The 27,383-nt window shown below is 40.1% G+C and overlaps 1 protein-coding gene across 5 annotated transcripts in view; it reads left to right on the top strand.

The window, feature by feature from the left end:
• Positions 1 to 27,383, top strand: part of hlcs (holocarboxylase synthetase (biotin-(proprionyl-CoA-carboxylase (ATP-hydrolysing)) ligase)) — a 165,100-nt gene that overhangs the window by 36,591 nt on the left and 101,126 nt on the right. For 4 of the 5 annotated variants that reach the window (XM_087992531.1, XM_043701230.2, XM_087992532.1 and 1 more), the window contains 3 exons: positions 3,870 to 4,873; positions 5,408 to 5,590; positions 26,819 to 27,090. In XM_087992531.1, coding sequence (XP_087848657.1) covers positions 3,870 to 4,873; positions 5,408 to 5,590; positions 26,819 to 27,090 — 1,459 coding nt within the window. The remainder of the gene's footprint in view (positions 1 to 3,869; positions 4,874 to 5,407; positions 5,591 to 26,818; positions 27,091 to 27,383) is intronic. The other variant, XM_087992530.1, reaches the window with a different exon arrangement.

The raw sequence follows: 27,383 nt of genomic DNA on the forward strand, positions 1-27,383 counted from the left end.
GAATCAACACTGATCCTTGTGGCACTCCACTGGTCACAGGGCTCCAGTCTGAAAACCAACCCTCCACCTCCACCCTTTGTCTTCTACCCTTGAGCCAGTTCTATATCCCATGGCTAGTTCTCCCTGTAAGCCATGAGATTGCTAACCAGTCTCCCATGGGGAACCTTGTCGAATGCCTTACTGAAGTCGATATAGATCACATCCACCACTCTGCCCTCATCCATCTTTTTTGTTACTCCTTCAAAAAAACTCAATCAAGTTGTGAGACATGATTTCCTACACACAAAGCCATGTTGACTATCTCTAATCAGTCCTTGCCTTTTGGAATACATGTACATCCTGTTCCACACAAAGGCTGCCTTGCTGATTTTTGAGGGGCCCTATTCTCTCCCTAGTTACCCCTTTGTCTTTAATGTATTTGTAAAAACCCTTTGGATTCTCCTTCAACAAGCACATAGACCATATAAAAACTGCAAACTCTCAAAAGTCAGGAGCAAAACATGCCTGGCTCCTTAGAAACATTTGGAAATGCTCGCAGGACCTGTGTGTTATTCCCCTCTGTCAACCGTTGAAGAGACTTTGGAACCTGAGATAGACACAGCGAATGTCACCACCTCAACTTTGCTGCCAGAAGAATAGAATAAACCTCTTCCAAGATGCTCTGGGTGCAAGTGGGGATCTACTGTGCATTACACACTGCCTGTATCCAAACCAGAGTTGGACGAACCTGAGCCGGTGCTAAAATGTCCCAGGAGGACCTATTAAAAAAAAAAACTAGCCTTGGACCGAGGGGTGGGGAGAGGGATTAGTGATTGTAAAATGGTCAATCAGGTGGACCTCATCAAATAAGAGTTCCCTGATTGTGGCTGTCAACTGATACAATTAGTGAGCCTTGGCCAACAGATAAAAACAGGATTGTCAGACATCCTGACACTTTGAGAGGAAGTCCTGAGGGAGCTGAATCAGTGTCAAGGACTTTCCATGTATAAATAAAATGTGATTTGGTGACAGCATACCAGCTTCTGACCACCTTACCAAGTTTTAGTGCAATGCTTTCCTGAGAGTGGTGAGTGATCCTAGGATATGACTTCAAAGGTTGTAGCATCTTTCTTTTTGAATTTCTCTAATTGATTTTTTTGTGAATATTAATAATGCGTGTTTGTTTGGAGACACGATTTGCGTGACTGTGAGCATGCACTTCACGTTTTTTCCTCAGGAATAGGTACTTTGTCCAGTTTTTTTGTATCTTCATGGGGTGTTGGCTTCTTTGACTGGCTCATCATTTATTGTCCATCCTCAGTTACACTTGAGAAAGTGGTGGTGACATGTGTTCTTGAAACGTTGTGGTCCATTTGCAGTAGGTAGACCACAATTCCATTAGGGAGAAAGTTCTAGGATTTTGACCAAGTGGCAGTGAAGGAACAGCAATATATTTCCAAGTCAGTATAGTGATGGTTTGGAGGGGAGCTTGAAAGTGGTGATGTTCCCCTGTATGCTCTGCTGTTGTCCTTCGAGGTGGTATTGAGTTTGGAAGGCACTGTCTCATGAGTCTTGTGAATTTCTGCAGTGCATCTTTTAGGTATCATGCAAGATTGCTACTGTTGCAGGAGGAATGATGTTTGTGAATTTGACGTCAGTCCAGCTGACTGCTATTACCACTGTGCTAAATGGAATAGACAGAGTATTCATAAGCATGGTGGGCCATCAGGAGGCGCTAGCTTCTATTCAACCACAATTTATATTTGGAAAGGCAAAGACTGATTAGGGATAGTCAACACGGCTTTATGCGTGAGAAATCATGTCTCACAAACTTGATTGAGTTTTTTGAAGAAGTAACAAAGAGGATTGATGAGGGCAGAGTGGTAGATGTGATCTATACAAACTTCAGTAAGGCATTCGACAAGGTTCCCCATGGGAGACTGATTAGCAAGGTTAGATCTCATGGAATATAGGGAGAACTCGTCATTTCAATGCAGAGCTGGTTCAAAGGTAGAAGACAGAGGGTGGTGGTGGAGGGTTGTTTTTCAGACTGGAGGCCTGTGACCAGTGGAGTGGTACAAGGATCAGTGCTGGGTCCACTACTTTTCACCATTTATATAAATGATTTGGATGTGAGCATAAGAGGTATAGTTAGTAAATTTGCAGATGATACCAAAATTGGAGGTGAGGTGGACAGCGAAGAAGGTTACCTCAGATTACAATGGGATCTTGATCAGATGGGCCCATGGGCTGAGAAGTGGCAATGGAGTTTAATTTAGATAAATGCGAGGTGCTGCATTTTGGGAAAGCAAATCCTAGTAGGACCTATAGACTTAATGGCACGATCCCAGGGAGTATTGCTGAACAAAGAGACCTTGGAGTGCAGGTTCATAGCTCCTTGAAAGTGGAGTTGCAGGTAGATAGGATAGTGAAGATGATGTTTGGTATGCTTTCCTTTATTGGTCAGAGTACTGAGTACAGGAGTTGTGGCTACAGGACATTGGTCAGGCCACTGTTGGAATATTGCAAACAATTCTGGTCCCCTTCCTATTGGAAGGATGTTGTGAAACTTGAAAGGGTTCAGAAAAGATTAACAAGGATGTTGCCAGGGTTGGAGGATTTGAGCTATAGGGAGATATTGAATAGGCTAGGGCTGTTTTCCCTGGAGCATCGGAGGCTGAGGGGTGACCTTATAGAGGTTTCTAAAATTATGAGGGGCATGGATGGACAAAGTCTTTTCCCTAGGGTGGGGGAGTCCAGAACTAGAGGGCATTGGTTTAAGGTGAGAGGGGAAAGATATAAAAGAGACCTAAGGGGCAACGGTTTCACTCAGAGGATGGTACGTGTATGGAATGTGCTGCCAGAGGAAGTGGTGGAGGCTGGTTCAATTGCAACATTTAAAAGGCACCTGGATGGGCATAGGAATAGGGAGGGATATGGACTGGGTGCTGGCAGATGGGATTAGATTGGGTTGGGATATCTGGTTGGCATGGACAAGTTGGATCAAAGGGTCTGTTTCTGTGCTGTACATCTCTATGACTCTATGTAACCACATGATGTACATTCTCCATTCAACTGTTACTGTAGATTCAGGGCATCAAACCTGGTACAATGAGAACATTGCCAGGAGGATCATCAGGCACACCTAATAATGAGATGAATAAGTCATGAACAAAAGAACTAATGTTAGGACGAAAATAATCAAACATTCCCATCTATAATAATGATCGAGCCATCTGTGGATGGTCCATCTTGGCTTCCTCTTGAGCTCACTAACATCTTAGCGAGTTTTGAGAAGATCATAGATGTCAGTTTTCAGCAATTTGATTCAAATAAGTTGTCTATTTAATATGAAGTAAGTAATTCTTTTTAAACACCAAGTGAAACAACATTTACGAAAGTAAACGGTTGACATGGATTTGGTATTGGCCATTCGGCAAGTAATTTTGTTCATTGTAGTCAAAGTATTCCTAGTGGAGAAAACTGACATCACCTCAAACTTTTAACAGTTATTTTAATATATAACTGTGTGGTAGTTTCTGACACCTAAGAAAACATTAAGATCATGAACTAGTCGTCACACACACACTCTGTCCTTTCTGTATTTCATCGGATGTTACATTATGTACTGTAATTAGCAAATCAATTGCAATGAGCTCTTGAATTGACTAAAGTACCTGCTAAGGACAGCTGTATTTGCTTTTCTCTGTTGATAAGGTAATTTTGTTGATCAGATTAAAGTTCTTAATTTTTATGTAATCTTTGACACTACAATTGGAAAATGTTTTGGGATAATTCCTGACTAGTCTTTCTTTACATTTATATTCAGAAATACATTGCACTGCATCACTCAATGTTACTGATTTCAAGTGTATATGTATTTCTTTCAGCTCTCCAGCTCAATGAACCTGTTCAAATGAAATTGCTCGAATCAAGTGCCATGTTTCAAAAAGAGTGGAAAGAGATTGGTCATCTCCAGGATCTTGATATTGCAATGGAACCATGTCATAAGCATCCTTTAATCAAACCAGCGACTGAACAAAATATGGGTTTGTGTGGTGATCGCTGTTGTACAGTTGGTTCTGCTTGTCAACCAGAAATGGATGAACTTAAGGCAGTTCACAGTAAAGAGTTTCATATGGCCCAAGAGGCAAAGGAACTCGAGGAACATGAAGGCTATGGCCTTCACCTTGCCAGTTGCTCTGAGTGTTTGGAGTTGGAAAACAGCACCATTGAGTCAGTCAAATATGCCTCGGCAGAAAATCTATTGGACCTCCCTGATGATTATTGTGGAAGCTCTGATGAAACAGTGGTTGGGGAGGACAGTTTTATGGTAAATGCAGGACAAAGCAACAAAAATGGGAAACCTCCCAATGTATTGATCTATGTTGGATCGGATTACAGTCAATATTTGGTAAAATTTCAGCAAATAAAATCCGTCCTGTTGGATTGCCTTGACAATGAAAGCTATGTGATCTATCCCCTTCTAGAGGAACAGGTTCTAAAAGTTCCTTGGGTTGATAATTCTTTATTGTTGGTTGTGGCGTGTGACGATCCAGTGCCTGAACAGATTCATGCAAAGTTCATGACTTACCTATCCAAAGGTGGGAAGATCTTGGGACTCTGTACATCATTTTCATTTGGTGAAATTAAAGTAGCAGTCAAAAAAGAACTGAAAGGAAAGATTCACAGGTGGTTCTTCACTAAATCTGACAGCAAGGACATAACCCTCCATGCTTTTACCAGCGGCAAAGCATTCTTAAGAGAAACCAGTAGTACAGAGGAAGCCACTGAAGATCTTGAGCTGTGGGGGAGTTTGGCTAATCCTGAAAAGGACATCGTAATTGTACGTTTACCCTATGGAGAAAATGGAGGAGAGGCTGTGCTCTGTCAGGTACGATGGATAAAATTTATATTTTATGTGGAAGAAATATTGTTTTTTGTTAAATTCATTTAAGTCCTTTTCCAGTTCCTATCCTGAGGGAAATTTAGTAAGGGCGTGATGGTCTACTCTTAAAAAAGGAAAAGAAAATCTTTTTCTGATAAGTTTGTCAAACTTCTGTCATAACTTATTCTGCAATTCTTTGACTTCACTTACTCCTAGCATCTGAATTTTCTCCTACAATTTATTTCTTTGTTCTCTTCACTTATTCCTATTTAACCTGATCATAGAAGTCGTGGAATAATTAAATGAGGTGGAGTGTTGAATACTCCTGGATTGCTATTTTGTTAGCTGTATGTGGCTAACCATAATAATTTAAAGAATCTATCGTAAAACAAAAGTAGAGTTGGTGTGAAAGAGAATGAATTTGAATGAAAATCCCTTCCCTGAGCAAAACCTTGAAAATTACAGACATTGCTAGGGGTTTTCTTTTTTGACTTTTTTTGATTGACTGGCAGTTTTTTGGTTGTGCGGTTACACATACAGGTTCACCTTGAAATTCCTCCTGATTCAAAAGAGACCCAACTGCAGCAGGATTTTAGAACACTTAAACTGAGCAACGCACTGCGATATGAAGTACTGACAGAAATTCTGACATATTTGCAACTTAGCTGTGAACTTAGTGAAGTTCCACCTCTGACACCAGTGTACCTTCTGGCTGCAGGAGAGGTAAGACTTCTGTTTAGCAGTGACATAGAAAGCTTAATTTTCTCTGGTTGAGCTGGATAAATACTCCATTGCAAATAATTTTATTAATATATTTTGGTTTGAATTTAACAGTTGGGGTTTGTGGGGGAAGCAATTGTGTGTATCTTCTGTTGGGAGTTCCTTAATATAGTTAAGAGATCATAGTCCTGTATTACTAACACAATCCATTTTACTAGCGTGTAGACCCAGGCAAAGATTTGAGTGCACACTTACAATTGGATATTCTTTTCAATATCACCCTGTCACCAAAGCCGGTCCCAAGAGTCATTCACAAGCTAAGCATACTGCAAGGCTAACTTGCTAATTGCATGGTTAACAAAACACAATTTCAAGTTGAAAATAATCCTTCAGTTTTTCATAGGAAAAATATTGGCCTTTTTGTACATTTAAAAATTGGCTTTCATTTTACAACTTTCAGATAATAAATCATCTTTCACAAGAGAAAGAATGAGTATTTTGTGGTAATGACTAGTTCTCCTTTCTTTCTCTGTTGTAAGCTTATAATACTTCTTTAAATCTCTGTGAATGTGTGGGGGTATACATGTGATGTGCTATAAACCATCCATTTAATTTTCCTTTGTCCTTCCTAAGGAAAACAGATCAAATACTTGCCTTTTGGTTCTCCAAGATAACTTCTCTGCTGCTTTGAGGAAATGATATGTTTGGAACATTAAATGCTTTTATTGCTTGACCTGTATGACTTTGGTCAGTGTCTTTTTAAATTTGTTTGTTACTAAAGGTCACCACCTAGTGGTAATATGAAGTCATAACCATATTTGCAGGACAATTATAGAGTCATAGAACCATAGAAATATACAGCACAGAAACAGACCCTTCAGTCCAACATGTCCATGCTGACCAGATATCCTAAACTGCTCTAGTGTCATTTGCCAGCATTTGGCCTATATCCCTCTAAACCCTTCCTATTCATATACCCATTTAGATACCTTTTGAATGTTGTAATTGTACCAGCCTCCACCACTTCTTCTGACAGCTCATTCTATACACGTACCTCTCTCTGCATGAAAACGTTGCCCCTTAGGTCCCTTTCAAATCTTTCCCGTCTCACCTTAAACCTGTGACCTCTAGTTTTGGACTCCCCCATCCAGGGATAAATTGTTGATTTACGCTATCTATGCCCCTCGTGATTTTATAAACCTCTGTAAGGTCACACCTCAGCTTCCATTATGTCGTAAAATTTGAATTTTCTAAATGTTTAAACAAATCAGTCTGAATAATTCAGCAAATTTAGTAGGTACAAATTAAATTATGGAATAATTTAAAATAAACAACTTTGAATTAAAGATGTAGGCTGGCAGAGATAGATGAAAATAATTTCTGCCCAATTAATGAGATAGAATAGAGTTATAAGTGGCACAAAACCTGGCCATATTGAGTTTTGAGAAGAGTTGTAGCTCAGGTTGAGGTTCTGGATGTAGGTTTGCTTGCTGAGCTGGAAGGTTCATTTCCAGATGTTTCTTCACCCTAATAGGTAACATCTTCAGTTGGCCTCAGGCGAAGCACTGTACATGGTTCCTGCTTTCTATTTATATCTTTGGGTTTCTTTGGGTTGGTGATGTCATTTCCTGTTCTTTTTCTCAGGGGGTGGTAGATGGGGTCTAACTCGATGATGTGTTTGTTGATAGAGTTGTGGTTGGGATGCCATTATTCTAGGAAATCTCATGCGTGTCTCTGTTTGGCTTGTCCTAAGATGGATGTGTTGTCCCAGTCGAAGTGGTGTCCTTCGTTTATCTGTATATAAGGATACTGGTGAGAGAGGGTCATGTCGTTTAGTGGCTAGTTGGTGTTCATATATCCTGGCTAGTTTTCTGCCTGTTTGTCCAATGTAGTGTTTGTTACAGTTCTTGCACAGTATTTTGTAAATGACATTAGTTTTGCTTGTTGTCTGCGTAGGATCTTTCAAGTTCATTAGCTGCTGTTTCAGTGTGTTGGTGGGATTGTGGCCTAACATGATGCCAAGGGGTTTGAGTAGTCTGGCAATCATTTCCGAGATGTCTTTGATGTAGGGGAGAATAGTTAGGGTTTTGAACACCAACTAGTCACTAAATGACATGACCCTCTCTCACTAGTATCATTACAAACAGATAAGGAAGGATACCGCTTCGAGTGGGACAACACATCCATATTAGGACAAGCCAATCAGAGACATGATCGAGACTTCCTAGAAGCATGGCATTCCAACCAGAACTCTATCAACAAACACATCGAGTTAGACCCCATCTACCACCCCTGAGAAAAGAACAGAAAATTACATCACCACAGGAAATAACATCACCAACTCAACCCCAAACATACAAATAGAAAGCAGGAATCATGTACAGTGCTTCGCCTAAGGCCCACTGAAGATGTTACCTAGTAGGGTGACAAAATGTCTGGAAACGAATCTTCCAGCTTAGCGAGCAAACCTACATCCATAACCTGGCCATATTTTGAGTTTTTTTTTCTCCACCTAGTTTAATCATACATTCTTATTTCCTGTTCATAGCTTCAACATTTCTGTATTCATAAAACATCAAAATTATATTTTAGGAAGATTTGTGAATGCTCCAACAATGGTTTGGGCAAATCACTTGATTCTAAACAATAATTCTGCATATCTTTTTCATCTTACGTCAAATTTTCTTAAAATAGTTAAATTTCCATATTGTAAAAGGACCTTTTTTTTCTGTCATTTAGGTTTTCATTCTATTCTATTAATAATAGAGCAATTTCATCTGTTATCTAGGTGACCAATGGAAGTAGACAGTCAGTATTTATCTTACCCTAACCCTTCATAATCTTTAATTGTGTTTTTCGGTCCTTAACCTTCTAGAAAAAAACTGAAAGCTAATTGACCTGAAATGTTAATTCTGTTTCTCTGTTCACAGATGCTGTCTGTATTTACAGCATTTTCTGACTTTATTTTGGACAGCAGTATTTTGCTGTTGCACCCCTTGCCTTTCTCAGGTCCAGTGTAAAAAGTCCTAATTTTTCAAGTGCACTGTCTTGTTTTGAATACTATGTATTAACAGAATGAATTGCTTAGTAATCTGTCGTAAAGTTGTCTCTTCAAGTTACGTTTTGGTAATGTGTCCATGTTAAGAGTTACAGTTGTGGGATAGGAAAGTTTTATTTTACCTGCTTATTCAATTTTTCACCATGTTTTTTATTGTAGTGAACAGCGAAATATCTTTGGTTAGGATGGTTCATGCTGTGATTGTGTTCTAGTACTTAGTTCCAAATCAGAATTTCTTGTTCAAGGGTGCCAGAGCAGTAGGAGAAAGTCTGATTGCAACAGGAATTCTTAGTTATAATGCCTTTCCAAAAGCATTTAATTTTAAAATGCTGATAATTTTTATTCAAATGCATGCTGCTTTGTGTTCACCGAAACTTAACTTAATTTTGAAGTATTAATATAAAACAAAGTATCCTCAAACTACAGAGATTTGAATCCAATGAGAAGAAAATGTAAGGAAAGGTCAGTGTGGAGGTAACAGTTGCAAGTTCCTTTTTAACTCAACCATAAATGTTTGATATACATGAGTGTTAAGTTGGGGGGGAATAAATGCTTGCACCTGAGTTTACTGCTTCCATTCAGTCAATATTTTATCATCCACAAGGAGGCACTGCATGCCTAGAAATATCAAGAAATTTGAAAATGCGTGACTGCCAAAACTGGAATTTAAAATCATTATCTGTATTGGACTAGTGAACCTTTGAGGCTAACCTGATGAAGAGCTTTTGCCCGAAACGTCGATTTTACTGCTCCTTGGATGCTGCCTGAACTGCTGTGCTCTTCCAGCACCACTAATTCAGAATCTGGTTTCCACCATCTGCAGTCATTGTTTTTACCTATAGTTCTGGGAAATCAGTTTAATCTGTTGTTTCATTTATAAGCTTATTTATACAAATCTTCTAAATGTAATTCAGACATTTTCATCAAAATCCTGTTGGATTAAAAACTCATTGAAGATGCGATTAAATATTATAATATAAAACAGATTTGTCGAATGTTTGATAACCTTTCTCAGCAGGCCAGAGCTGATCATACAAAATGTGTGACGAAAAAATTGGTTGGGGACTTTTTTCTTTAAGCAGAGATTTTGGTAGGTTTTAATGTCAAGAAGAAAATAATTAATGGGGGAAAACATGACAAGAGCTATATTTGCTCTGTGGGTATCTTTATAAGTGTCTGTATTATGCTGTGAATGTCACGTGCAAGGTCAACATTAATGCCTATTATCACAACTCACAGGGGAGTGTGCTAGAAATCAAGTCCCGCTCTTCCTTGAGTCATTATACAAGTTAAAGATTTTAAATGAAATGCACAAAACCCCCAGACCACCTGATACTCAGACCCAGGTTGATATAAAGCATGGACCATTTGATAATAATCACTATTTAATGCAGCTCATTAGATTCTAGCTACAGAGACACAATTAAACCAAATTAAGTAAACTCTACAACTTAGAACTCTTAAACCCTTATACACACACACATATATATATATATATATATTATACACACACACAGATAAATATAGACAGGGAGGATAAAAAACACGTGTGTAGATGGGAAAACTGGGAAAAACAGTTCTGTAGTCTTTGCTCAAAAGCATTTTTGAGTTGATTCTTGCTGATGTGAATGTTTCTTCTCAAACTTCCTTTTTCTGGATGTTTCCACTAGTTTGCATGAGACACAAGGTGGCTGGTTCACTTTTGAAAGGTCTGTGACTTATCCAGTTCAAAGACACAGGTTGCAGCATCTGCTGAAGGAAAGGAAAGCTTACTTTCTTCAGGTTTGATAAGGCTTACAGCAGAGAACAGAGTGTATGTTTTTGGCTGCGGCAGATCTTCTGGTTTCTCTTCTGATCTGACAAAGCTTCTGTATGGCTAACAACCAATCATCTTGTTGACAGGCAGAGGGCCATTGTCATTGATAATTGATCCTAGTCTTCAAGCCAATGAACTTCATCTGTAAACAGCCTCTCAGCTCCAGTTAGCTGCACACTGTTTGTGTAGCTGTGGTTTCAGCAGTCTTCATAGTAGATATCAAATGTCTAACTTTGGAAACATGCAGCCATCTTTGTAAGTTCCTTGGTTTCAAAACAATTCCTTCTTATTTCAGAACACAGTTTCAATAGTACATAAGTAAAGACTGTCTTTACGTCATCCTTAATAGTTCTTGAGAAGATGTTGGTAAGTTTCCTTCTCAAACTACAACAGCGGTTGTGCTGTTGACACACTAACAGTGCATTTAGAAGGGGGAAGTACCATTTGAGCTTAACACTGCTATTGCATCTGTGGTTTTCCACGCCCCAATTTGAATCTCTGGCCTCGTTTTCTCTTCACTGTTGATATTTGCACTCCAGCTATATTGTTTTGAACCTTTGCTGATCCTTTTGAAGCATTTTTCATACAGTGGCCATCACAGAATTATTGCAACATTTTGGCCTATCATGTCTATACCAGCTTGTTGAATGAGCATTTCACTTAATGCCTTCTCCTGGTGACTGTGCACATTGTTCCTTTTAAAATGACAGTCTGCCACTCTTGAATGTATTTCAGACCCTGAGTACTTGCTGTTTGAGAGAGGTTCTTTTTCATATTTCTTTGACCACTTCTCGCAATCACTTTAAATCTGTGCCCTGTTGCTCTCAATCATTTCATAAACGGAAACAGTTTCACCCTATCTACAGTGTTAATGCCCTCATGAATACCTCTATCAGATCTCTTTTCAGCCTTCTCAAAAGGGAAGTAATCCCAATGTCTCCAATTTATCTTCTTGCCAAACCATTTCTGTAAATCTCTTCTGCACCTTCTCTAACAACTCATGCTCTTCCTGAAGTATAGTGCCCAGAACTGAATGCAGTACTCCAGTTGTATCCAAATCAATATCTTATACATTTTCAATGGAAAGTAAAAATACATTGATGTTAGCAAAAGTAGAACACCTTAGAGTAAGGAATTCAGAGACCCCCCCTCACAAGATGTGTTTGGATAAAACCCTGAAGAGGTTATTTGAAGCTGAGAATATTTAAACTCTTCCTGGAGTTTTCAAATAGTTACCTGATTTTTCAGACTGGGAACTTAAGTCTCACTGTGGAATGGACTTGTTGGTCAGAATGGCCAACTGTTTAGGTCACTCAGGGGTGAGTGAAAAAAATTAGAATGTGAATTAGAGAAGAATTCAGGAATTGTATTCCTGCAAATTTAAAAACTTATTTAGATGAATGTCAAGTATTCAGGATCAGAAAAGCAGCAGTTCTCATAGAATTGTGGAGTAATAGAATTGTTACACTACAGAGGAAGGCCAATTGGCCCATTGTGTCTGCAAATTAAAGTTTGAAATATTGTTGCAGGACAAGAGCTGTTAGTATTATTCTCTGTTTTCTGGGGTAATTAAAAACTATGCTCACTGGACCTTATCAAATCAAAAATCAGTTATATAGTGAGTAGCCCAGATAGGAGAAAGAATCAGCGAGTGTGTCATGATAAGGATGATAGTCAAAAGAAAAAAATCAAATTTTGAAACAATAAAATGAAATACTGTAAATGAAATGTACAGAAATCAGGAACAAAAATAGAAAATGCTGGTCACAGGTCATCTCAGAAGGAAAAAACAAGTAAACATTTTTGAAAGCCAAAATAGGATCTTTATTCATTGAGTCAGCAGGTCAGGTAGCATCAATGATGTGTTGGCATAAAGGGGCACCCACTTTGTGTTCTGCAGTATGCCTAGAGGGTTAATCAACATGCTTTTTTGATGGCATCCTGAATGATCTATGTGCTAGCCATTCCCAGTTATCTGAGAGAGAAGAGCAGCTTCGGGATATGAAATTAAAGAAAAAATAGATTACCTTTGGGGAAAGACTGCTATTTGAACATATAATTGAAACTTACTGTTAACTGGAGGCAGGTTCAGTGGAGGCATTCAAGAAGACATTATTTGAATAGAAACAGTGTGTAAACACCTGAGGAAAAAAGCAAGAGATTGGCACTAGGTATTGATGCTTGTTTGAAGAACCAGTGCAGGCATGAAGGGTTGAATGGCCTTATCCTGTGCTGGAACAATTATACAATTCTGCAGTTTTAATAAATTTATGCTGTTGAAGAGGAGCATGAATGGCTGTGGATAGAATGTTTTGTTTGGAGTGCAGAGTCCATAAAATAAGAGTGTGAAAGAAGCTAGAAGAGAGAGAGGGATTTGGATATTCTGGATTGAAAGAGTTTTGAATGCACATGATTTTTAGGAGTTGTATTCAGCAGTAATTATTGACATCAGACGTTACTACTAAGAGTTGTTAGGCACCAGCTGTTTTTGTTGAAGTCAAATAACTTTGAAAAGCAGACAAGCAAAGCTTTTAAGAGAAATAAAGTATGAGTTTTATGACTTTATTTGTGGGCAGTCTGATTTTGGAGGGCCTGTAGTAAAGATTGTACAGCAATAGTCTCTGAACTAAAGTCACTGTTTCAGTACATACCGAGGTATGACAGTCAATGGAGCAAACCGCCAAGAAGCTAGCCAATAAAAACCTTTCAGTCTCCTCATGAAGAAACCTTACATCATTAAAGTATCTTCTGGGGCCAAAGATGGTTCCAAAAATCAGTACCTTCAACTTTCAGAATTTAAGAGAAAGTTAAACTGTTACTTCCATTCAAATAGCTACCTGTAACTGACTTTTCATCTAAATTGAGGACTGATTTAAAGATCTCCGATTGATCCTATGGCTGTCAGTATTTTGTTCTTGACATCAGGAAGTTGATTGGATTGTGAGAAGTCTTCACATTTCCCTTTTTCCACAGTATTTGTGCAGAGTTGTGTTGTCTGTCATATGAATGACCTGAATTTCTCATATTGTAGCTGAGGCAATTTTGGGAGTTTCATGGAGAATTTTTCTTGGTGAGCTGTAGGGAGCCTTGTTGTGCAATTTTACAATACTCACCTTGTTAAGCATGAATGTCAGCACTGCTGTTGCGTTTGCACTCAGTGACAGCAGACGTGCTTGCTGACAAGAGTTTCCAGCCTTCCTGCCACCAACATCATACTTAAAGTCCACCTGCTTATCAGCTGCCTGCAAGGATTTGCCTTGAAGAATTTCAGAGGATATGGCTGAGAGAGTCAAATTGGCATGCTGAGTCATGGACTGTGACTTCGAGATCGAGATAGTGGAGAGGAAGAATACCCTATTTCCTCAGGAGTGCCAGAGGAAACCATGCCACGTGACCCAGTCAGCCTGGTCTGAAGTTGCCTCTGCACCATTGCTGGTTTCCACATTCCAGAGGAATGTTGGAAGAATATTAATGACATTTTGTACTCCTCAAAGGGCTAGGTACCACCATCTTCTCTCTGTTACCTTACATTCAAACTAATTTTGTACTCACTCCCACTATTGAACTTTTCCCTAATGGCTCTCATTCACTTCATCTCCCAAACAAACAACCCATGCCACCCCCTGCATTTCCTACTCATTTGGGGTACCTCACCATATTCCCTCTACCTGCACCAGCATTAACACCTGTGGCAGTCCTGGCTATCTCAGTCAATTCTTGCCTTTGTCTCACTCCAAGAGCAAACAACCTTCAAAAGGGCATTAAGGGCGAAGATGTGTGATGGAGTGCCCAACATGTATCTGTTCATCCCCTGCAAGGAGAGGACCAGATCCCTCACGTAGTGATGCCAGGGTACATGTGCCTGTACGTCCATGTCCTGACAATTGTGCAGGATTCATTGTGATGTGCTGAGTTGTTCTTCTACTACTATCATTGTGCATGTGCTCTTAACATAAAGTCATAGAGATGTACAGCACGGAAACAGACCCTTCGATCCAACTTGTCCATACTGACCAGATCTCCCAACCTAATCTAGTCCCACCTGCCAGCACCCAGCCCATATCCCTCCAAACCCTTCCTATTCATATACACAGATGCCTTTTAAATGTTGCAATTGTACCAGCCTCCACCACTTCCGCTGGCAGCTCATTCCATACATGTACCACCCTCTGCGTGAAAAAGTTGCCTCTTCGATCTCTTTTTTGTATCTTTCCCCTCTCACCCTAAACCTATTCCCTCTAGTTCTGGACTCCCCCCACCCCAGGGAAGAGACTTTGTCTATTTATCCTATCCATGCCCCTCATGATTTTATAAACCTCTATACGGTCACCCTCAGCCTCCATGCTTCAGGGAAAACAGCCCTGTTCAACCTCTCCCTATAGCTCAAATCCTCTACTGATCCCTATAGATCAACATCCTTGTAAATCTTTTCTGAACCCTTTCAAGTTTCACAACATCCTTTTGATAGAAAGGAGACCAGAACTGCACGCAGTATTCCAAAAGTGGCCTAACCAATGCCCTGTACAGTGGCAATATGACCTCCCAACAGCTTTACTCAGTAGTCTGACCAATAAAGGAAAGCATACTGAACGTCTTTTTCACTATCCTATTTACCTGTGACTCTACTTTCAAGGAACTATGAACCTGCACTCCAAGGTCTCTTTGCTCAGCTACACTCCCTAGGACCTTACCATTAAGTGTATAAGTCCTGCTAAGATTTGCTTTCCCAAAATGCAACACCTCGAATTAAACTTGTCCAAGCTCACATGCTATTGAAGAAACCAGCCCCTCCAGCCATCACCACCTCTTTCAACTTTGAGGGAGAAACCACGAATCCCTCAGAGGAATCACTAGCCAGGCTGTCACCTGCACCCTCCTCCAACCCAGATTCTGACATCTGGCTGGATATGTTAGTGAGATTGGAATTGGGAGCTCATGAGTGACACATCTCCCAACCTGGAGAAAATGAGAAATGAGATGCTAGAGAGTCAGAGTTGAAAAGAGTGGCACTGGCAAGGCACAGCAGGTCAGTGCTGCCTGACCTGCTGTGCTTTTCCAGCACCACACTTTTCGACTCCGACATCTCCAACCTGCTGAGGAAGAAACTAGCTGGCACTAAGCGAACTGCTGGGAACTAGACACCTGCTCAGTCTGAGGTGGGAAATGCACAAATAAACAAAAGATCAGTGGGCATGTTTATTGGAGACACTCAGGTAAACGGGATTGAAGATTGGAGGAGACCACCAACGTGATCTGTGCTGTGCTGACTCAGGCATGCTTATATCTCGATGTCTCCATGGACAGGTTGGTGAGTGACCACAATGGAACTCCAAGTCCAGTAGAATGCTCAGTGGCTGCTGAGATGCATGCAGACTTGCACCCTATTGCTGTAGCCATGGTGAACAGATCCAATGGCAAGGCAACAGGGGCACAATGGACCTTGACCTCACCTCAGGTACCGTCTCTTCACAAGGAAATAAGGTAGAGCTAGCACTCAGCTGGAAGCAGAAACACATCCACACACTCCATTAATTGCCTTTCAAGACAATCCAAAGGTGTCTAGCCTCTCTGCTTCCATTCTGCTTGTGACTCAACTCTTTGTAAACTTAATCCAGTGTAGATGAGCCTGCATCTGGCCAGGATATGCTTGGCATGTTTGGGCCCTCTACCCGCAAATGCCTCCAGGATTGCCCACCCAAAATTCTACAAACCCAATATGCACTAGTCTTGGATAGGTCCTTTCCACTCCATCTGTGGACCTTGGTACTTCAGATAGACACTGTGGAAGGAAAGGAAAAAAGGAAAACTTTGAGGGCACGTAGGTAGCATGGTGACAGATGAGTATCAATAGAATCTCATGCTTGTAAATATATTTTAACTTAGTGTCATCACTTATCTGAACGAATAGTAATTTTAGCTGCAGCTACAAGAATGATGCTGGCGAGGCTACACGTCCTTAGTGTTGCACGGTGTTGGAATCCTTTGTGAAGGGGTGCTAGTCTTTCCTCAATACACATCTTAGTTTCAGTTTTTACTTTGAATTTGGAGCAGTCCTGTGAAGTCCTTGGAATAGAATGGCTATATTTACATTTGCTCCTGAAAAGGGAAGAATATTTCCTGAACTAAATTAACTTAGAGTGAGGAGTTAGTCCCAGAAATGTTGGGATAAAACCTTGAAGAGGCTTCTTAAAGCTGAGTACATAGAAGCTCAGGTGTACGATAGTTTCGTCCATGAGCTATCTGCAGTTCCAGTTTAAATGTTGAAGTCACAATCGATTTAAATCTGCTGAGCAGTTAGACACAGGGATTCTGGTGTGAGTATTAAGTGCTTTTTAAGGCTCTTTATTGAAACTGTTTTGTTTCTTTTTACTTTCTGAATTGTTTTGAGATTAATAGGAATTTACTCTGTCTGATTTTAAAAACCCTGAAATTGCATTATAGGCAGTGTTATGTAAAGGGTACTGTACATTTAAGAGAGTGGAAAGGCTAGCAAGGACTTAGAGAAGCAGAGAGTCCAGAACAAGGTAACAATGTAACACTTCGTCAGAATAGCTGGCACCGACTGAGTTGCTATGAGACAAAAACAAATTTAAATTTGGCCAATCAGTTTAAATTATGCCGCAAAATACCAAACTCCAATCAAGTTTGAATTCAGCTTTTTGACAACATTAACACCAATGAACGATACAAAGGAAAGATTCGACAGCTGCCTGGTTTTGAAATTTGAATTTTGGTAAATCTTAGTTGGGGGTTTTATTGGATTAGTACTATAGAAGGGAAAGTAAAGGATAGGTATTGTGGAAGGAGTTCTAAATAGTTGTTAGTTAATTAATCTCTGTTATACTTTAAGAAATAAAGTTTTTAATTTTTAGTTTAAATAGTTTTTGGCCGTATTGTAACAGTTGATAGTTTGGTTTATTCTACTTCCTCTTCATCTCTGTAAATAAACTACTGTTTTATTGGTAAAACAAAGCTATCTTTCAGTGAGAGACCACTTTATTAAAATCAAACAAATCAAAATATTTATCAGACAAGATTGATGCTGAAAATTTAACTTGTCTGATAATAACATCTGCTGGGATCATAACACTGTATAAGCACAGGGATCTAATTTTGATCAGCCCTAACATATGGCTCTTGATGGTTTAGTGGAAGGATTGTTTTATATTGTTTGACTGGTTGACATCAGTTAGGATATTGTGTCATGAGTTATCAGCTATGGGTGGAGAGGATTGCCCTTGTCTCCCAGTATCGGTCCTTGTAAGGTACGCAGTCCGGTATAAAGCAGGAACTTGAGAGTTATTAAGGAAGCTTCCATTTCTTATTAATGATGTTTGTGACATTATAGTGTGCTTCACTAAAGGCATGTGTGTATAACCTACAATGCTGTACACCTGGAATGCTGCAGAAGATGATTGTTCTGTCACAATGTCCTCATTCAACAACCGCACTGCATCTTGCTCATCTTGAGGGTATTCCATTGAAGGCAAGTGATGGTCTCCTATACTTTCTGTGGATCCTGAGCAGAATATTTTGCTGCAAGCACTGCATCTGGAGGCTGCACCACATTTGTTGCAGTTTGCTGTTGGCGCTAAACTTCCAGATACACATTTTCCTCATCTCTTTTTGTAGATGTTCATTGTGCTGTAGCCACAGAGATGATAATAGCTGCTAGGCCTGGATCCATTGGTGACAACTCCATTGAACCTATGTGGGGAATATCAATAGTAAAGCAGCGCCTTAGTAATGTAATCAGTCAGCAGTTGCAGCACACAAATGAATTTAACCATTGTCCTCAACCTTGTGATGTTAAGGTTTCCAGCAACAAGGAAATGAAGGATGATCAGGTTATTTTGCATCCATCTTCACTATGGATGATAGTGATGCAAGCAAATGTAATTCTTTTATTCAAAAAGGCAAGTCAGAAAGTAGGAAACTGTAAGCCAGTCAGCTTAACTTCGATCATTGGGAGATTTTTAGATAGGTGTCAAAAGATGTGTTTCCAGTTATGGGAGAATCTAGAAATAGAGGTCAATAGACAATAGGTGCAGAGTAGGCCATTCTGCCCTTCGAGCCTGCACCACCATTCATTATGATCATGGCTGATCATTCTCAATCAGTATCCTGTTCCTGCCTTATTCCACTATCCTGGAGAGCTCTATCCAACTCTTTCTTAAATGAATCCGGAGACTGGGCCTCCACTGCCTTCTGGGGCAGAGCGTTCCACACAGCCACCACTCTCTGGATGAAGAAGTGTCTCCTCATCTCTGTCTTAAATGGCCTACCCCTTATTTTTAAGCTGTGTCCTCTGGTTCGGGACTCACCCATCAGCGGAAACATGTTTCCTGGATCCAATCCTTTAATAATTTTATACGTCTCAATCAGATCCCCTCTCAGTCTTCTAATCTCAAGGGTATACAAGCCTACTCGCTCCAATCTTTCAACATAAGATAGTCCCTCCTTTCCAGGAATTGACCTTGTGAACCTACGCTGCAATCCCTCAATAGCCAGAATGTCTTTCCTTAAATTGGGAGACCAGAACTGCACACAATATTCCAGGTGTGGTCTCACCAGGGCCCTGTACAGCTGCAGAAGAACCTCTTTGCTTCTATATTCAATCCCTCTTGTTATGAAGGCCAGCATGCTATTAGCTTTCATCACTATCTGCTGTACCTGCATGCTTGCCTTCATTGACTGGTGTACAAGAACACCCAGATCTCTTTGTACTGCCCCTTTACCTAACTTGACTCCATTTAGGTAGTAATCTGCCTTCCTGTTCTTGCCACCAAAGTGGATAACCATACATTTATCCACATTAAACTGCATCTGCCATGCATCTGTCCACTCACCTAACCTGTCCAGGTCACCCTGTAATCTCCTAACATCGTCCTCACATTTCACCCTGCCACCCAGCTTTGTACCATCAGCAAATTTGCTAATGTTACTATGAACACCATCTTCTATATCATTAACATATATTGTAAAAAGCTGCGGTCCCAGCACAGATCCCTGCGGTACCCCGCTGGTCACTGCCTGCCATTCCGAAAGGGAGCTGGTTATTACTACTCTTTGTTTCCTATCAGCCAACCAACTTTCAATCCAAGTCAGTACTTTGCCCCCAATACCATTCGCCCTAATTTTGCTCACTAACCTCCTATGCGGGACTTTATCAAAGGCTTTCTGAAAGTCCAGGTACACTACATCCACTGGATCTCCCTCGTCCATCTTCCGAGTTACATCCTCAAAAAATTCAAGAAGATTAGTCAAGCATGATTTCTCCTTCATAAGTCCATGCTGACTCTGACCTATCCTGTTACTGCTGTCCAGATGTGTCGTAATTTCATCCTTTATAATTGATCCCAGCATCTTTCCCACCAGTGAGGTCAGACTAACTGGTCTATAATTTCCTGCTTTCTCTCTCCCACCTTTCTTAAAAAGTGGTATAACATTAGCCACCCTCCAATCCGCAGGAACTGATCCTGAATCTATCGAATTCTGGAAAATAATCACCAACACATCCACGATTTCTAGAGCCACCTCCTTCAATACTCTGGGATGTAGACCATCAGGCCCCGGGGACTTATCAGCCTTCAGACCTAACAGTCTCTCCAACACCAATTCCTGGCAAATATAAATTCCCTTCAGTTCAGGTCCTTCAGCCACTGTTCCCTCAGGGAGATTACTTGTGTCTTCCCCAGTGAACACAGATCTGAAGTACCAATTCAATTCTTCTGCCATTTCTTTGTTCCCCGTAATATATTCCCCTGTTTCTGTCTTCAAGGGCCCAATTTTAGTCTTAACCATTTTTTTCCCTTTCGCATACCTAAAAAAAGCTTTTCCTATCCTCCTTTATATTTTTGGCCAGTTTACCTTCATACCTCATTTTTCTCTGCGTATTTCCTTCTTAGCAATCCTCTGTTGTTCTTTAAAAGCTTCCCAGTCACTTTTTAAAATCAAGTGTCATCTATTTATAACATGGATTAGGCAAATTTGTTTTCGGAGGTGGCATGTTTTTGGATTCTCTCCCAGAAAGGTGGTGGAAGTAGAATGGCTGATTATTTTCAAGTGTAAGTTTAAGAGTAAGAAACTGGAGTCCAACACTAGCATTCTGGAATTAAGCAAAAGTAATTACATTAGCATGAGGACAGATTTGGTCCTCGTGGACTGGGCAGGAAGGCACAACAATTGATGAGCAGTGGTTGATATTTAAAGGGATATTCAATTGCTCCAAACAAGAATAGGTTCCTGTGGTGAAGAAAGGTTGTAAGAGAGTGAAAAATCCATGGCTAAGCAAGGAAGTTAAAGATAATGCAAAGACAAAAGCTACCATATTGCAAGGGCCAGTGGCAGGCTGGAAGATTGGGAAAATTTTAAAAATCAACGAACGGTTACTAAAAATGTAATAAAAGGAGCACAGGTAAATTATGAAAGAAAACTATCATAAAAAAATAAAAATGGAAGCAAACCTTCTATAAGTTTATAAAAGGGAAGAGAGTGGCTAAAGTGAATGTTGGTTCTTCAGAGGATGAAACTGGGGAGTTAATAGTGAGAAGCACAGAAATGGTGGAGACACTAAATCAATATTTTGTCTCCGTTTTCATAGTGGAGAACACTAGAATCACCCCTGAGAGTAACAGGTAATGCACAGGTTCTAGAAAGGAAGGAACTTGGAACAATGATCATTCCAGAGGAGAAAGTACTGAGCAAACTATTGGGATTGAAGGCCAAAAAATCCCAGGGCCTGATGGCTTATATCCTAGGCTCTTAAAGCAATCCAAACCAATCCAATCCAATACAATATAGCATAAGAACAGGCCCTTTGACCCACTGATCCTGTGCCAATTCCTATTCCTTATTTTGATCTGCCGCGCATGGTTCCTATCCCTTTGTTCACCTTCCGTTCATGTATCTGTCAAGATGCACCTTAAATGTTGCTAATTTGCCTGCTTCAACTACCTCCACTGGCAGTGTGTTCCAGGTACTCATTTCCTTCTGTGTGAAAAAGTTTCTCAGCATTTCTCCCCAAAACTTTCCCTCCCTCACCTTGAATCTGTGCCATCTTTTACTTGACCTTTCCACCCTGGGATAAAGCCTCTGACCATCCATCCTATATGTGCATCTCATAATTTTGTAGACCTCTATCAGGTCGCCCCTCAGCTTCTGTCTTTTGAATGAAAACAATCTGAGTTTATCCAACCTCTTCTCATAACTAAAATCCTCCAAACCAGGCAAACCTTCTGTGCACCCTGTCCAAAGCATCCACATCCTTCTGGTATATGGTGACCAGAACTGTACGAAATATTCCAAATGTGGCCTAACTAAAGTTTTATACATGTGTAACATAACTTTTATATTTGATGCCTCAGCATGCTGCGTACCTTCTTGATCACCGTATCCATCTGTGTTGCCACTTTCAGGGATTTGTGGACCTGTATGCCCAGATACCTCTGTGTGTAAATGTTCCTTAGGGTCTGCCGTGTATTGTATAATTTGCATCTGAATTTGATCTTCTAAAATGCATCACCTCACATTTGTCAGGTTTAAACTCCACCTGCCATTTCTCTGCCCAAATCTATAATATATATATATCCTGCTGTATCCTTTGACAATCCTCACAATCTGCAACTCCACCAATTTTGGTGTCATCCACAAACTAACTAATCAGACCACCTACATTTTTCTCCAGATCATTTATATTTATATACGTACAAAAATGGTCCCTGCACTGACCCCTATTTACAGATCTCTATTCCAAAAAGCACCCTTCCACCTCCTCTTTCTGTCTTCTATAACAAGCCAGTTTTGTCATCCGTCTTGCCAGTTCACCCTGGATTCAATGAGACTCTACCTTCTGTACCAGCATGCTATGAGTTACATCTTGAGGGCCTCCTATTGTTCAGGAGTAGAGCCTGTCCCCTCAGACAATTAGGAGCTGTTTTCATTTTTGGTACATATTTGCAATTTGGATGAGGATGGAAAGCAACACAGCCAGTGCTTCAGAGAATGAGTTGCAGGCTCAGCCTCTCAATCCCCTGACCCCTCCCTTTTTGTCTTGTACTCCCAGTCAACTCCCTCAGACCCTTTAAGCCTCCCACAATTTCATGCAACCTTTTTATTTAACTTTTCATCTCCTCATCTTACTCCCCTGAGCCCAGATCTACAGCTTAGTTAGATCAAACATCATGATGCACAAATAAACCAGATTGGCTGTGACTATAGATGACTACAATATTTTGCAGTACTCCATGCCCCCTCACTTTGTATTGTTTCCCATTACATTATGTTGCATTGCACCCCATAAACGTTATTGTTTCCTCTGTGTCCCAGAATGCTGTCTCTAATCCTCACAATTTACTTCTCCAGCATCCCCACCACAAGCAGTGCCCTGTGGTAAACCCTTGATTTTCGATGCACAGATCCAGAGGAATGACTGAAGCTTACCCCAGTAACTGACAACCCTGAGTGATGATGGTTCAGATCCTGACTAATTTCTGTCCAGATCCCTCAGTAACTTGCTGTTAATCACTAAATTTTTTGGGGCTTGAACTGGAGGAATTACTGTGGTCCACTCATTGGACTGTATTGAGACAGATCCCTTATCCTGATTGCCTAAGTGGCTGACTGACTATGTCCAAACCTTTGAACTGAGATCTAACTGTGCTCTTGACTGACTGTGATGGGGCCAGCTGACTGACCATAGTTATCCAGTTATGGTCCAAGGACAAGTCCAATTAGACTTTGAGAAATGGTGATTTGATGCAAACATATTCAGTGTGTTTGCCATGTAGGCTGCTGGTACATAGAATGTATATGAAATTGATGTAGCAAGTGCTGAACAGCAACACATCCATCCCCTTTACCATTCATTGTAAAGAGCATTACAAGCTGCCTGGCTTTTTGCCTGCCCTAAAATGTAAGGCAAGATTGAACTTGAGCCTGTAAATGATGAATGAAGCAGCAATATGCAAAAAGGCAGAGATGCTGTGTGCATCCAAGTGGGTGCAAAGTGGGTGAACACTAAGAAAGCAAGCTAAGACCATGAGACCACTTTGTACACAAGGCCAGGGAGCAGTCTCATGGCAGCATTGCAGTGGATGTTGTCAGTGAATCCAAAGTGCACATTAAAGTAGTGAACTCTAGCATAGGTGAGCAAATGAGTCAAAGAGTGTGATGCTAGAAAAGCACAGCTGCTCAGGCAGCATCCGTTTGAGCATAAGCTCTTCATCAGGAATGAGGAGGTGGCCCAAGGGGACTGAGAGATAAATGGGCAGGGGGTGTTGGGGCTGGGGAAAAGTAGCTGGGAATGTGATAGGTAGATGAAAGTTGGGTGAAGGTGATAGGTCTGGGAGGAGGGTGGAGTGGATAGGTGGAAGGAAGATGGACAGGTAAGAGGGCGGTGCCGAGTTAGAAGGTTGGATCTGGGATAAGCTTGGGGGGAGGGGGGGTGGTGGAGGGAAAATGGGGAAACTGATGAAATCCACATTGATCCTCTGTAGTTGGGAAGGTCTCCAGGTGGAAGATGAGGCGTTCTTCCTCCAGGCATCAGGTGGCTGGAGTTTGGCAATGGAAGAGTCCCAGGATTTGCATCACCTTGGTGGAGTGGGAGGGGGAGTTAAACTCGTTTTTCGACCTATCACTTTCAACCCCATCTTCGTCTACCTATCGCACTCCCAGCTATATTCCCCCCCCTCCAATTTATCTCTTCGCCTCCATTGGGCCATCCCCTCATTCATGATGAAGAGCTTATGCTCGAAACATTGATTTTCCTGCTCCTTGGATGCTGCCTCACAGGCTGTGTTTCTCCACCACCATGCTCTTCGACTGTAATCTCAGTGAATCCGAAATATTGCATGACCATGTGGTGCTTCACCAAAGCCAATCTCTGTGCACTGACCAGGTAACCACTTTGATTTTCAAGTTGGGAATTGGCACCATTTAATTTCTCTCTTGTGTGCATGTTACACAGTAGGTTGCTTCCTAACCACTGTCGCCATGTCCGTAAGCAGTACGTTTTCTTTATAACAAACAACATTTTATTGATATATTGAAGGAATCTGGTGAAAGTCTCTTCTTCTGGATAACAGTCACAAACAGAAAATAATTGACCATTTAGTGATTAAATAATACATGTACACTTACAGCTAATGGAGTAGTGAAGCTTGATTACCAGCACAATCCTACTGTTAATCATAATTGTTTGTAAGATTTTGTTTTCCTCTGCTGTTTTCTTGTTGGGAGCTTTTTTTAAACTTTTCACACTGTGGGATACTGACAGTTGTATTGGTGAATCTATTCCTTTGAGAATTTTAGCTGACACTTTTTAAACTATTGATTGTTTATAGTTTGGCATCCTTTTATAGTTTGGTATTATAGGACCTAAGCAAATTTTATAGACGACACTCATTGGCCCCATTTTACCATTCTTCTTTGTTCAGCCCCACACTGCTACCCACTTACCATGCTTCTCAATCCTATAATTTTTCAGAATGCGTCCCATTTGCATTTTTAACTTTTCTAACCATTATTTGATTCAGTATCCTGATCTGTATTTGATTACAGAACTCTTTTGAATGAAGGTGTTTTGCTTGTCTTTAGTTCCTGTTTTCCTAATTGTTAGCTTACACCTCTTAGGATTCAAACACTTCATTAAAAGTAACAAATTATTTGGAACAATTTTGACAGTTCTTTTTACATTTGAGATGTTTTATCTTTGTATGTTTGAGAGAGGTCTGGTCAAATCAAACATTTCAATGTTTGTGTAAGATGTTTGTAATGGTGATAAGATGCTTGAATTGGTGCCTTCACTTTGTTCCACAAGTATGTTTAATTATGTTAATAATTGCAGTAATTAGTAAAGACGATGAAAGTTGTTGCAGCTAGTCTCATTTAATGTTATTCATAACATAAATTATTTATCTAAGAATAAGTTCTGTTGATGCATGGATAGTGCAAAGATTGCAACAATTTGATCAAGAAAGTATAATTGAAAAGCTTCAGATAATATAGTATTTGGATATCTTGAGTATTCTGTCAAAATGGATCATTTAAAGAAGGAATTATGCATTAAAAATGCTTGTCATCAGTGGATATAGCAGATAAACTGCTTAGTGTTTTATCTGAATTTCCACAACACAAAACGTACTGTTCTCAGATGTAAAAACTTACATTCATTCCTTTGTAGGTATGTCAGGAGTTTGGAGGTGACATTTAACCTTTGACCTTGGCTACTTTGTCACAATAAACATTTTGCTGATGAGTGCAGGCTGCTTATAAGATTGCTTCCAGATCATTCATTGTAACTGCGGTAGCTGTAAAAATAGTCTGCTTAATGTTCTTCTTGGTTCGGAAATTCGGCATATCTGTAGCGTAAATTTGTTTCAGAACCAGACATGCCCTAGCATACAGTGCAGGTTTTCCGTATAATAAATTACGGAAAAGTTAAATTGTTGATTTATATTTTTTTCTTAAAAAAAGACCTTCTTGACTCATGATACTAAGTACCAGAACAGTACAATTTCTCTCCCCCTAATATTATAGGGAGCTAGTCCACTTCTCCCTTTCACTGTTCCTAAAATTTGCATATAATTTACACATGGTTTAGCAGAGAGATTTTAATTTGTGTGAGTATACCTGAATTGGTAATTGCATGGACACATTTGATATTCAAGGTGGGTGAGAAGGAGAAACTACACAAAGGTAGATTGCATATTGGTCCTTCCCTCTGGGATTGGATTCAAATGCAGTGCAGATGTCTTCTATGTTTACTGACCTTCAGACTCCTTGATGAAAGTAGTAAGTGGAGTTTCAAACCTGCATCAAGTGGGCATGAGTGGGCAAGAGAAAATTGCAGCTAATGTGGCTAATTATTAGTCTTTAGTAGAGGTACCTTAGGATAATTGTTAAGGAAGAGAAAAGAGCTTCCACTTTAATATATTGGGGAGTACTCTTCTGAGGTTTGGGTAATATTTTAGGGTCAAGTTGAGAGCTTTTGCTGTGCATCCAACTGCTGTATGTGATCTGAGAGCACTTGATGCAGACATTAGGACCCTGAAATGGGGTTATTCTTCACGCTAACATTGCAAAACTTTAATGTAATATGTTTATTTTATTTGGATGGAACTTTACTGAGCACAGTTACACCATTAACAGTAGATGTTCGTCTGGTAATTTTGAGAATGACAATCCTGTGGTAAAAATCTACTGGCACCATAAACTATGTCATTGATTCCAGTGTTCTGTTGTTTGGGTAATAAGTACCCAGTTTCTTGGGTAATAATTTCCTATAGATTAAGATCAGGTGATCAGAACACCGGTAAGTTCTCATTTTCATTGAAGCTTCCAATGTTTACTATTTCAGGATATTCGACGAACTTTCCTAAGATGGCTATGGCCCAGATTGGACATGGAAGGTGTATTTAAGTCACAGAAAGTATCTTTAAAAGTTGTAACAATGCAGCAACCTGGAATGGAGATCACACCTAACACCTTGCCTGTCATCATAGAATCGCAAAAGTTCTCATCAGAATATTTTGACCTCAAAATGTACTGTGAAAATCTGCAAACTAAGGTGTTAGGTCAACTAGTTTTCTTCAGTGAAGTGATCATAACTACAATGGACCTGTTTGATGGGTAAGGCTACCGTGGCATGAATCTAGGTTGCAATATTGTTTTTGTGAAAATTTGTTCTGATTCCATCTTGCCTGTTTTTCTGCTTTTGTATGGTGCTCACATGTGTGTAACTTAGGTGATGCTTTTATTGTAGGCAGAACCACTGGTATATGATGGTAGAATGAATCAAATTCCATTTTTACATGGTATTCCAAGATTTTCTTTTGAGGACTGGATTCTAGAAATCTTCCACTTTACTATGGAAATGGAAAATAATTGAGCTTAGCACATGATATATAAGGTTGCAAACCACA

The sequence above is a fragment of the Chiloscyllium plagiosum genome, unplaced genomic scaffold (assembly GCF_037043375.1).
Source record: "Chiloscyllium plagiosum isolate Xiang-an unplaced genomic scaffold, Cpla_swu_hap1 HiC_scaffold_12, whole genome shotgun sequence".
Taxonomy (NCBI): domain Eukaryota; kingdom Metazoa; phylum Chordata; class Chondrichthyes; order Orectolobiformes; family Hemiscylliidae; genus Chiloscyllium; species Chiloscyllium plagiosum.